Consider the following 12,509-nt stretch of genomic DNA (forward strand, 5'->3'; position numbering starts at 1 on the left):
CATGGTCTAAAACAGAGCTTGTAGGTGCAGAGAACGGGACCCCTCAGCTGGGTCCATTTTGGGGGGCAGGGAGCCAGACAACCACGTCTGCCCTTCACTCCATGTCCCAGCCAGCCCCAAACTGAAACTCCCTCCACCCCCTCCTCCTCTGGGCTTTGTTCCTTTCCCGGGCCAGGAGTTCACCTGATTCCTTTGTTCTCCAACCCTTTAGGTCTGGGGGGAAGGGCCAGGCCATCAGTTGCCAGGAAACAGGGTGTTGGCCATTCTCTGTGTCCACACCCCTGCCCTCTAGGGCTATTTAAGAACTGCATAGGGGAAACTGAGGCACCCCCACAGTATTCAGAGGAAACATTAAGAACAGTCGCACTTCGTCACAGGGGGGCAGAGGGAAAGTCCCCCCGCCCCCCAGGGCTCCTATCAGGGACCTTAAACTAGATGATCTGGAGCCCGCGGGCCATGGGCTGGGCGGGGAGCAGGGGCCCCGGGCCCAGCCCGCTGCAGCCACCGCCGGGCCGGCCCCGCCGCCGCGATTGGCTGGAGCCGGAGCCGGGCCGAGCAGGGGCCGGGCCAGCGCCATGTGACGGGGCGGGAGCGGAGCCGAGCCGGGCCGGGAGATGGACGGAGCGCGGCGGGATGGAGCCAAGAGCGGGGAGAAGAGGGAGAGAGAGCCGGAGCCGGAGGCGAAGGGGGGGGAGCAGAGGAGGTGAGCCGAGCCGAGCCGAGCCGGGCCGGTCCCTGGGGTCGGTGGCGCTGCCTGTGCCCCATGGCCCGGGGGGGGGGGATCTGTGCCGGGGGAGTGTGTGTGGGTGTCCATGGGGGGTGCATTGCCCGTGCCGGGGGGGGCGGGATCTGTGCGGGGGGGGCGCGATCTGTGCGGGGGGGGCGCATTGCCCGTGCCAAGGGGGGGCGTGCATTGCCCGTGCCGGGGGGGCGGGATCTGTGCGGGGGGGGTGCATTGCCCATGCCGGGGGGGCGGGATCTGTGCGGGGGGGGTGCATTGCCCGTGCCGGGGGGGCGGGATCTGTGCGGGGGGGGTGCATTGCCCGTGCCGGGGGGGCGGGATCTGTGCGGGGGGGGTGCATTGCCCATGCCGGGGGGGGGCGGGCGGGATCTGTGCGGGGGGGGTGCATTGCCCGTGCCGGGGGGGGGTGCATTGCCCGTGCCGGGGGGGGGCGCATTGCCCGTGCCAAGGGGGGCCGTGCATTGCCCGTGCCGGGGGGGCGGGATCTGTGCGGGGGGGGTGCATTGCCCGTGCCGGGGGGGCGGGATCTGTGCGGGGGGGGTGCATTGCCCGTGCCGGGGGGGCGGGATCTGTGCGGGGGGGCGGGATCTGTGCGGGGGGGGTGCATTGCCCGTGCCGGGGGGGCGGGATCTGTGCGGGGGGGGTGCATTGCCCGTGCCGGGGGGGCGGGATCTGTGCGGGGGGGGGGCGCATTGCCCGTGCCAAGGGGGGGCGTGCATTGCCCGTGCCGGGGGGGCGGGATCTGTGCGGGGGGGTGCATTGCCCGTGCCGGGGGGGCGGGATCTGTGCGGGGGGGGTGCATTGCCCGTGCCGGGGGGGGGGCGCATTGCCCGTGCCGGGGGCTCTCTGGCACTGTGTTCTTCTCTGTTTTCTCGGCGCCCTGCTGCTGCTTCCCACCTTGGTTTCACTTTCTCTTTCACTCTCCCTGCCGAGCGGCATCTTGGTTTGGCTTTTGTCCCCCTCTGCCTCCTAGCCTGAGCTGTGTCCCTGGGCCCCTGGCCCAGCAGCAGCCTCACCGCAGGGCCTGCTGCCCAGAGCACCCCTTCCTTTACCCCTCTCAGTGCTGGAGTTACCGCCCTGAAATGAAAATAACCCAGCACCGTCCCCTTTCCCTCCAGGGCAACCCCCCCACAAGGCATCTCCAGCCCCCCCCCAGCCAACTCCAGCCCCAGCTGGCAACAGCCTCTCTCGGTGTGGGACAGCGAATACTGAGGCCATCCCAGGTCTGGGCCACTCAGACCTGCTCTCACCCGTGCCCTGCGTGTGCACGGTGGCGGGCAGACAGCTAGCTGCTGTATTTTCAGCAGTTTGTTCGGTCATTGCCAAAGCTGCGGAAGTGGGACCGCTGCAGCGTCTTTGGCTGGATCCAGAAACTCTTACCATTAGCGAGCCCCCTGTGTTGTGAGAAAAATGCAAATCTGAAGGCCCACACACCGCCTCCTGCCTCCCAGCAGATTACGTTAGTTTCCTGGCGAAGCCATAAAATAATCCAGCCAGGCCAGTCAAAGACCAGCTGGGTGGTAACCTCGCGCTGGCCTGGCTCTGCTGAGCAGGTCCCCAGGCACAGGGTCCTGTCTCTCTCCCTCCTCCCGCGGCTAGGGCCCAGGCCGAATGGGGAAGCAGGAGTTTTGCTGGTTCAGGGTGCAGCCTCCTCTCATGTCCCACCCCTCCTGGTGTTCCCACTGCAGTCCCATCGCTCCTGCCCGGCCCCCAGCTGAGAGCCTCTGGCGCAAACTCCCCATCGGAGGGGAACAGAAGGTCCCCGTGTGAGCAAGGGGCATTTGCTGGGCGGCTGGGGGTGCGTGGATGGGGCGGGCAGGACGCCACGCCTGGCTCCTGTGGCCCTGGGAGTTCCTTTGCAGTCTCCCAGCCACCCCCACGCCGCCTCGCCCTGACGCTGCTTGGCTGGCGAGATCAGAGGAGCTAGCAGACCAGCGTGCGCACTCCTGTTCCCGGCTGAGCGGGTGACGTTAGACGCAGAGCCCAGCAGGCAAGAGCCCATTAGCCAAGGCAAGAACTTTCCACCACCCGGAACAAACACGAGGCACCAGGCAGGGCTCCCCCTGCTCAGAAATGGCTTCTGCCCAGTCTGCTCTCAGCCCAGGCTGCCCGAGGGGGAAACGCAGCCCCTGCCTCAGTTTCCCTTGCCCTAGCAAGGTACCTCATCCCTCCCACTCACCAGTCCAGTCTGTCCAGCTTTCCCAGGCTTGGCTCAGGAGCCTGTCCCCCGGCACAGAGACCTCCTCCAGCCAGGCTCCCTAGGAGCCAGCGTGTTCTGAGGGAAGGCTACTTATGAATGACCATCCTGGTAACCTTCCCAGCATGCTTTGCTTTGCCTGCATTTCCCAGGGTCCTGCTGGAACTAGCTGTCCCAGAATGCTTTGTTTCTGAGCTGAATCTGGGCCTTGACTCCCGCTTAAAGGGCCAGCTCACACAGCAGTGGGCTCCCGCTGGTGGTGCGTGCATGTCCCAGCCCCGGTGAGCTGTGCTGGGTTCCCCCCAAAATGCCGGGTCTTCCTTCCTTCCATGGAGTGTGGGGCTCTAGTGAGGTGTGAGCCACAGGCTCTTTGCCCCAGGCCCCCTAGTCTCTGCAAGGGTGTCCTTGATTCTCTTCTGCAGTTTCCTGCCTGCCTTGGAGAGCCAAGGAACCACCATCCTCCACAAGACAGTCTGCTACGCCCCCCACCCCCTGCCAGGTAAGAGCCCAGCCAGGTGTGCAACACGCCAAGCCTCATCTGCCACGGATGCTGGTGCAGCCGCGGTGCCATGGTGCCGCGAGTGAGGGCTATGCTCCCCTGGCTGAGTGTTAACGACCGGCAATCTTTGGCCTTCTCTCCTTCTCCCAGCGAGGCAGTTTGATCAGAACACCACGGAGCCGATCAGCTTCTACCTGTCCAGCCTGGAGGAGCTGCTGGCATGGAAACCCACCAGTGATGATGACTTCAACGTTGCCACGATGCCACTGGCTAACCGGGAACCTCCACTCCACAGCAAGAGACCTCGAACGCTGGTGTGCCACGACATGAAGAATGGGTACCTGGAGGACAGGTAGGATCCTCTTCACGGCTCTCAGAACGGAGCACAGCATGCTGGGCACGTGGGCCTCTGCTGATGGGACTCGGCATTTACCCAGCACTTCACGCTTCCAGAACTTTAATTGCAGCGGCCCTGGGCGGCGGGTCAGGAACAGCCTTCCCCTTGTCCAGAGGGACGAAAGGACTCGCCCCAGGTGCGGCAGAGCTGGAAGAGAACCTAGGAGCCTGGCTTGCTGTCCCACGGGGACCCACACTGGTCTCTGGCGAGTCTGCTGAGCGTCATGGCTGCGTGTTTGGCAGGCAGCGTGTAGTGATGCTGAGCATCGAGGCCAGCGTGACGTGTGTTGTTTGCTGTCGAGGGGAATCTTGGGTTTGCTTTCTGTCCTCTGCTTCTGTAACGCTGACAGACCCTTCTCCTCCTCTCTCGCCTCAGTGCCACGAGATGGGACAGAACACTACACCCAGCAGGTGTGTGGGTTACCGTCCGAGCTGCTTATGGGATCTGGGCAGAGACACGCTTGGGGCTAGCCTTGGCCTCCCCCAGGCTGCCTGCCTGCAGACAGCTCAGCGCCGCGGAGATGTTCTCAGTGTGCCAGGGTAGTGGAATATGTTTGTTCTGGAGCCAAGCAGAGGAGGAACCCCAGGAGCAAGTCACAGGGAGACTGAATGCTCCTTGCCCCCAGGAAGAACGGGCTGTCTCCCAATCAGGTCGGAGCCTGTTTGCTCCCTGTTAATCTGCAGTGCAACTCCAGCTTCATGCTGGGGGCTCTGGCCAGTTCCTCCCGTCAGCTGGGCTGTGGGGTATGTCTCCTCATCGGATCCAGAGACCCACGGTGCAGCCTATTGAGAAACCATTTGGGCTACCGCCATTTGGATTGCTGTATCTGAGTGACCCAGCACCTTGGAACCGCGACCCTCAGAGATTGGGCATGAGCACAGGAGCCTGGTGTCCATCTTGCAGGCTTCCCCAGGCATGTTTGCACCCCTGCAGGTTTGGTGGGCGAAGCTGGAATGTCTCCACCTGCTACTGAGTGGCTCCTGAGATGGGGAGAAACTCTCCAGCTTGGCCTGGAAGCTCTTTGGAGTAGGGGCTGGCTGTGCCATGCCCAGGGCAGACCCTGATTGGAGCCCTGGGCAGCACTGCAATCGAGATAACTGATAATGTCCCGCTTGAAAACTCCCCCAGAAAGTCAGGCAATGTTTCCAGCCTCATCCCTGGAGCTCAGAGAGAAGGGGCAAACCCCTCCGCTGCAAGAGGAGGCTGAACGATTCTCTGCCACATGTCTGCACCTGCTGACACAGTACGAGCCAGCTCTCTCCCTGCTCTAGGGGAGTCTCCTGGGGGAAGAGCAGCAGCCTGGCACCTGGGGAATCGATTGTGGGGGCCGCGCCTGCCCTGGCCCCGGGTGCACGTAGCTCTCGCGCGCGCGCTCTGCGGGCATTGTTCGCCACACGTGCTCCATGGCTGCCCTGTCGGGGCTGGAGCACTGGGCCATCCCCTTCCTCTGCCCGCAGGTTCATCCAGGGCTCAGCTTCGCGGGACCCCTACGTGTTCTACCATTGGCAGTACATCGACATCTTTGTGTACTTCAGCCACCACCCTGTGACCATCCCCCCCGTCACCTGGACCAATGCCGCCCACAGGAACGGCGTCTCTGTGCTGGGTGAGGGGATGCCAGGAGAGACCAGGCGCCGTGGGTGGGGCAGGCGGGAGAACTTGTGGCTTTAACGCTGCCTGCAGGGAGAGGCTGGGAGCTCTTCTGGCACCTCCCGCTGGGCCTGCAGTACCTGGGCACGGGCTGTGGCCAGCCCGCCCCCCTTCCCCAGGGACAGGCCGGGGTTGGCAAGGGCCCACGCCTCTCGCTCACACGCGTGCAGGTATTTTGGGGACCCTGTACAGGGACCTGCCAGCGCCCCCTCTGTGGGCTGGGGCCCTGGCGCGCGGAGCAGAGAGACTGACGCTGCCATCTGTGCCCTGGCTCTAGGGACGTTCATCACCGAGTGGACTAGCGGGGGCAAGCTGTGCGAGTCGTTCCTGGCCGGGGAGGCAGCCGCGTACCACGCCGTGGCTGTGCAGCTGGGCCGCATCGCCCGTTTCTACCGCTTCGACGGCTGGCTGGTCAACATCGAGAACGCTCTGAGCGTGAGCAGAGCCGCCCATGCTGCCTCTCCCCCAGCCCTCGCTGCCCACCCTCACTGCCCCTCCCCTCCCCCCACGGACTGTCCTGCCTCCCCCAGCCCCTGGGGTGCAGGGACCCCTGACGAGGTGCCCCCGGGCGATGCCTGCTCTCTCCCTCCCCCATGCAGGAGGCAGCTGTGCGGAACCTGCCCCTCTTCCTGCGTGACCTGCGGGAGCAGCTGCGTCGGGACGTGCCAGGCGGGCTGGTGCTCTGGTATGACAGCGTCTTGCAGAGCGGGAAGCTGCAGTGGCAGAACGAGCTGAACGAGAAGAATAGGTGAGGGGGGTCCGCCGGACAGAGCAGGAGCCCTGGGCACGCAGCTGGGAGCGCAGCCCCCTCCCCTTCCCCTGGGCAGCCGGCAAAGACAGTGCAATCGGGGTGGCATCTACCAGCCGCGCAGCCTGCGGTCGCTGCCCCATGCGGGGGTGCTCAGCCACCCCCCGTGCCTGGCCCGGCCCAGCCTGTGAGCTCTGGGCATCAGCCCCATGCGTAGCAAGGCACCCTTCCCTTCTGGCTCTCGGGCAGGGGGGTGGCTACCAGCCCCACCCCCAGCAGCCGCTGCTCTGCCCAGGCCTGGCAGCTCTGATTTTCCTGCCCAAGTGCCCCCCCCAGAGCTGGGCGTGCGGCAGCGTGCCTGGGGGCTGCAGCTGGGGGCCGTCCTGTGGGGTGGGGCCCCTCCCCGGAGGGCCCGTTCTCAGGGAGGAGGGGGTGGGCCTGGGTGCGGGTGCAGTGCCCCAGCACTGTGGCTCTCCCTTTCCTAGGGTGTTTTTTGATGCCTGCGACGGCTTGTTCACGAACTACAACTGGAAGGAGGAGCACCTGGAGCGCACGGGGGCGCAGGCCGGGGAGCGCCGGACTGACATCTACGTGGGCATCGACGTCTTTGCCCGTGGGGAGGTCGTAGGCGGCGGCTTTGAGACAGACAAGGTGCCTGAGCCTGGCCTAAGGGCACCTTGGGGGCAGGGCCTCGCCCGGAGCGGGATCCTCCGGCAGGCCCCGGGCCCCGGCTGAGCTGAGCCTGGGCAGCCCCATGCAGTGAGCTGGGCTCCGGGGCAGGTGTCCCTGGAGCGTGGCTTGTGCTGGGCATCCAAGGACTGAGTGAGGCCATTGGTGCTTCCCCCCCACCCCACACTCTGCCCCCTCCCCCCGGGATCCATCCCCATCTCTCAGGGGCACGGTGCCCTGGGGGCAGGGCAGAGCACCCCTCCCCTGTGGGTGGCACCAGGCTGGCTTGCTGTGGTGCTGGCAGCCAAGGGGGTCCAGCCCCTCTCTGAGCCTCCTGCTGGCAGAGTCTGAGAAGCCACCAGCCCCTGGGGCTTATGGCTTACCCTGTCCGGGCTCGGAGCGGGGCGGGAGGGAGGGAGCGTCTCACCCCCGTGTTTCCGCAGGCTCTGCGCCTGATCTGCAAACACGGCTTTTCTGCTGCCATCTTCGCACCCGGCTGGGTCTATGAGCACCTGGGGAAGGAGAACTTCCTGCAGAATGAGAACAGGTGAGCTTGGTGGTGCTGGGGTGGGAGCACTGGATGGGTGCCCAGGGTGGAGAGGGGGTGGAATGCATGGATGGGTACGTGGGGTATGTGGGGGGAGGTGCCCACGCAGGGAGGATGGGTGCACGGGGAGGGGGGTGCCCGGGCTTGGGGGATGTGTGTGTGTGGGAGGGGGAAGGGAACGCTGAGAAGGCCATGGAGTGTGGGGCTGCCCAGGTTAGTTGCTGCCCTATAGTGCTGGGGTGCTGGTGCCAGGCTCTGTGAAGGGCTGAGCTGTAGGGACCCCAGTGGGGTCCAGAGTTGCTGAGAGACCTGCGGGAAGGATGCTACGCCCTGGGTGGCTGCACCTTGGGCTGTGCTTCGTTCCCCCTGTGCCAGGGGCATGCTGACTGGGGGATGTCCTTGGTGCCTGGGGCTGGGGAGATGGCAGTGCTGAGCTATGCCAGGAGGGGGCATGGCTACAACCATAGAATCCTAGAATATCCGGGTTGGGAGGGACCTCAGGAGGTTGTCTAGTCCCACCCCCTGCTCAAAGGAGGACCAATCCCCAATTTTTGCCCCAGATCCCAAATGGCCCCCTCAAGGATTGAACTCACAACCCTGGGTTTAGCAGGCCACTGCTCAAACCACTGAGCTCTCCCTCCCTCCCCCCAGCCAGCCTCTCCTCTCCTCTCCATGCAGGTTCTGGGGTTTGCTGGCGGAGCTGCTGCCCACTCACAGAATCAGCACTTTGCCCTTGAGCACCTGCTTCTGTCTGGGCATGGGCACGGGGAGATTCTCAGCTGGGCAGGTGAGTGCGGGGGCGGGGAGGGCAGGTCCCAGGCCCTGGAGTGTGGGGAGATGGGCTCATGAGCAACCACCAGCGCAACTCGGGGTGCCGTGTGCAACAGGGCCCAGCCAGCGCCTGCCCCATGTCCTGGCTCATCGGGGCTGCTCTCTCCTGCAGGAGGAAGAAGTCAGGCCCTGGTACAACCTGAGTGCCCAGGAGATCCAGCCCCTCTTCATGGACCAGCAAGCAACGGGAGGAGCAGGCAGCTGGCTGCACACACGCTGCTCCCTGCAGGATGCCTGGAACGGGGGCAGCTGCCTGCTGATCGAGGGGATCATCCCGCCTGATGCGGGCCATGTGGCTGTCCGGTGAGTGCGGGTTGGGGCGTTGGGTTGGGGACACTTGGGCAGCTGGGGTGGCAAAGATCCATTTCTCTCTCACTAAAGGCTGGGGAGCCAGGGCATGGCACTGCACCAGGGAACAAGGGGGTGCGTCAGAGGGCGCACCGTCTGCTGGGCGCTGGGCCAGGAGTGGGCAGCCACAGACCTAGTTTGTGGTTCTTGTGCGCCACGTGTGAGCTCACGGTGTGTGTACACAGCCCACGGGCCAGGGTTGTGTCTCTCGTGCAGCCTGTGGCATGCATGCATGCTCAGCGGGCCAGCTGCGTGCTGTGTGTGTTGCAACCTGCCTTGTACCCCATGTAACTTACCCCCCCCTTGTCTCTCGGGGTGGATTGGGGGACACCAGCCTTTTCTCGTTCAAGATGCCAGCTCCCCCCAAACTCTTCCTGTCTCTGCTGTACAAACTGGAGGAGAAGCTGCCCGAGGTGGCGGTCGCGCTGGAACTCACCACATGGAACTCCGGCTCCTGCCATGTTGGCAACAACGTTGGTGAGGAGCCCGGCCCCTCCGCGGGGATCTCACGCTGGCGGGCAGGCTGGGAATCGGTCCGTCATGCGGCTGGAGGGTGGGATGCCTGTGACACTTCTGCTCCTCCCCAACCCCATGTGTCCTGCGCCCTCTTCCCCTGCCCTAACTGCTCTGTTCCCCCCGCAGGGGTGGCCACCCGACATCAGCCCCCGCCCCTCCCCACCCCGCCCCCTCACCTCTCCGGGCTGCTCACTGGCTGTGGACGGCAAAGCATGGCAGGTTGGATAAGGCGGTGAGTGTCCCCAGCCAGGGAGCCGTCCTGCCTCAGGCCTGAGCGGGGCCGTGGGGCTGGTCTCTCCAGCGGCCCTGCCAGTTCTCCCCTCTCTGCCTCACCCAGGTACTATGAACTGGAGCTGCGGGACTGCGCCCTGCACGACCTGTCACTGATCCTGTCACGCCACCAGCCAGGCCTAGAAGAAAGGCGCTTCTCCTGCCGCCTTGGGGAGATCCAGGTGAGGGGGCCACACGGCACAGTGCCCGGCACTGCCCACCTGCCATCCCTTGTAGCAACATCTGCCTATGGAGCCTGGGGGAGGGGAGGGGAGGGGAAGGGAAAGGAGTGTCTCCGGGGAGCCCTGCCCCCTGCAGATAGTTGCAGCTGCTGCTGCCCTTCTGGGGGGGTCTGGCTGGGGGTGGGGGCAGTGCTGAGGTGAGGTGCCCTCCCCGCATGGATCCCTCCTCATGGGTGCTGCCCTGGAGAGCCCATTTCTGCCCGGGCGGGCCCTGGGCTGTGTCTAAGCACACGTCTCCCCTGCAGGTGCTGGATGCCGACAACCTGCGCTCCTCGCTGCCCCGAGTGCCCAGCCTCGAGGCCTCCCAGGTGCTGTGGCACAAGGGGCCTGGCACAAACCAGCTCTCCCTCAGCCTCACCTTGCGCTGGTCCTACCCCTCCAGCCAAGCCCGCTGCTTCCGGATCCACTGCCAGGGCACGGCACGCCCTAGGGGCCAGGTGCTGCCCCTGCCAGAGCAGCTCCTCGGGGTGGCACACAACACCCTCTACCGTGTGGTGGGCCTGGCACTGCCAGAGCCGCCCCCCAAGGAGTCCTGCCATGTGGAGTTCTTCGTAGAGCCGGTTCCGAACGAAGGGGCTGCCGTGGAGCGTTCCAGATGGGGGCGGCTGGTTCTGGTCTATTCCGACCCAGCCAGCACGAGCACCTATTAAATGTGACCTTTGGCACAGTGCCACGGCTCTCGGCCTTCGAGTTGGGCATTCGTGGGGGAGCGCAGGGCTGGCCTGGGGGCATGATGGGGGGGCAGTGGCAGAGCTGGGGGGTGCTCTGGATGGGAATAGCAGAGATCTTGGGTAGCCCCGACCTGGCTCCTCTCCAATCTTGTCCCATTGGAAGGGCTCCTGGCCAGCTGCTGGCATCACCGCTCGGGCAGCCGCCTCGCCCAGCCTGGGGCTGGGACTGAACCCTGCACTGCTGGGGTGAGCCACGGGGGGGCAGCAGAGTCCCACGTTGGCTGGCAAGGGGCCGCTGGGGAGCCCAGGGCTGCTCAACCCCCCTTTCCCTGGAGCTGCTGGGCAGCGAAGTGGGGAACCTGGGCAGAGCCCGGCTGGAGCCAGACCCTGCCCTGCTCCGTTCACACTGCCTGCTCCCGGCATCGCCTGGCCCGGCCGGGTGCTACAGCCTGACCGCGCCGCCTGCGGCTTTTCACACCAGGCCCGGGTGCTCTGCCTGCGTGGGGAGGGGGACTGCCCCCGGCTGGTCAGGTGGCTGCTGGGGCATGGCCCTGCATGTAGCACATGCCTGGCAGCCAGCTGCGGGCCCACCTCCCTGCTCCTTTGCACCCCCGGGTCTGGTGGCGCTGGGCAGCGGGTCCTGGAAGAGCCCAGAGCCAGCAGTGGCTCTGGGTCCCTCAGCCCCCAAAGGCCCAGGCAGCCCCACTCTTCAGTTCTCTGCGCTGCTGGCGGCTGGGCTCCAGGAAGGGCATGGTTGAGCCTGCCTGGGATAGCCATGGCTGCCGGCTGCATGGGGCGGGCGCGGTGAATGGTTGTGGGCCGGCAGGGCTGCTCCTGGTCCTGAGCTGCTGTACGCCACGTGCTGGGTACGGTGCGGGGAGATAGCCAGTGCCCGTCCCCGGCTGGGGTCTAGCTCAGATAACGTGCAAGCTCCATGGAACAGCTGAGCGAGTGCAGAGGTGGCTGCAGCTGCTTGTTGCAGGGCAGTGGTTCTCTAAGGCTGGCTCCCTGGATGCTTTGAGGAGAGGAATTGACAGTGGCGATTATTTCCTCACAGGCTCGTGAACGAGCGAATAGCAGGCAGGGGGGTAGCGATGCTGCAACGCCAGGTTCACCAGCTCAGCTCCCTGCGCCGGTGGGCCCCAAGCTTACGGCCAGGAACATTCATACGGTGGCATTGGAACTGCTGCTGGGCCGAGTGGAATCGCCCTGAACTAAACCAGCAGACTGGGTGAATAACGAAGGGCTCAGTGTGGCAGGCCGTGCCTGCCAGGCTGGGGGTTTATGTGGAAGGGAGCAATTCGCCGGCTCTTACCCCGGGAGGCTTTTAGTTCTTTATGGCGCTTCGCTCTGCTTTACCCACCCCGTGCAGCCTGGGCTGTGCTGAGGGGCCTCCCTCCCCTGGTGCCTGAGCCCCACGACCTGGGGGGAGCTTGTGCCCCACAGGTCTGCCTGGAGTGCGTTCTTGCTGAAGCAGGAAGCCCTGTGGCTAGGAAGAGACTGGCAGAGGCAATGGCTTGGAGCCCTGCTAGGCTGCCTGTTGTGGGGGTCTCACAGTCCAGCCCCGCCGGCAGGCAGGGATAAGGGGCAGAACATGATGCTTACCCAGCTGTACAGTGCGACCCACAGAGGTGCTGCAGGAGCTCGAGTCTGGTGCACGGAGGTGCCTGTGGGCAGAGTGGCGGGGTGGTAGAGTTCCCCCCTTGGGCCCCAGCCCGCTCTGCGCATTTAGGCTGTGCGCTAGACGTCCCAGGAACACGCGTTTGCCAGTCACAGGTCAGCCTGGCCCTGAGCGGCGAGGGCAGACTTCCTAGTACCCCAAGCAGGGGTCACACAAATACTGGGGGGGGGCACCGCTGGGGCTATGACAGCAGCGCTGGATGGCAGCAGGGCTGGCTGGGTAGGGGGCTCCTGGGGCTTAGGTTCAAGGCAAATTCAACATAAACCCGAGGAGGGTCTGCCCCCCCGCTCCTTCGGAACAACACCCGGCTGAACAAGGCCGGAGCAATGCCAGGCCTTGCCTGCTGGAGCAATGCCAGAATAGCTAGCTACAAACTGAGTGCAGGGGCCTAGCCCTGGCAAATTTAACAGGGCAGCCCTCCAGAAAAGCCTCCTGGGAAAATTCCTGTCAGAGGGTGGGCAAGCGAGGTGTGTGTGCTGTCTGAGGCACAGCACCATGCCA

At 65.2% G+C, this 12,509-nt stretch overlaps 1 protein-coding gene across 6 annotated transcripts; it reads left to right on the top strand.

Annotated features, from left to right (window-relative positions):
* The first annotated feature begins 464 nt into the window (after nt 1–464).
* ENGASE (endo-beta-N-acetylglucosaminidase) lies at nt 465–10,326 on the top strand. Of its 6 annotated transcripts, none has more exons than XM_073310988.1 (14): nt 543–703; nt 3,362–3,438; nt 3,589–3,790; nt 5,293–5,441; nt 5,763–5,920; nt 6,085–6,233; nt 6,719–6,884; nt 7,346–7,449; nt 8,101–8,236; nt 8,393–8,583; nt 8,963–9,105; nt 9,271–9,376; nt 9,482–9,596; nt 9,902–10,326. In XM_073310988.1, exons 1-14 carry the CDS (start codon nt 615–617, stop codon nt 10,304–10,306), a joined length of 2,190 nt encoding a protein of 729 aa, XP_073167089.1. In that variant the 5' UTR covers nt 543–614; the 3' UTR covers nt 10,307–10,326. The 6 variants fall into 6 exon arrangements, with proteins under 6 accessions (XP_073167093.1, XP_073167089.1, XP_073167091.1 ...); XM_073310990.1 differs by having other exon boundaries at nt 8,128–8,236; XM_073310992.1 differs by lacking the exon at nt 3,362–3,438 and having other exon boundaries at nt 465–703.
* Nucleotides 10,327–12,509: the final 2,183 nt, after the last annotated feature.

Source organism: Lepidochelys kempii, chromosome 14 (assembly GCF_965140265.1).
Source record: "Lepidochelys kempii isolate rLepKem1 chromosome 14, rLepKem1.hap2, whole genome shotgun sequence".
NCBI lineage: Eukaryota > Metazoa > Chordata > Testudines > Cheloniidae > Lepidochelys > Lepidochelys kempii.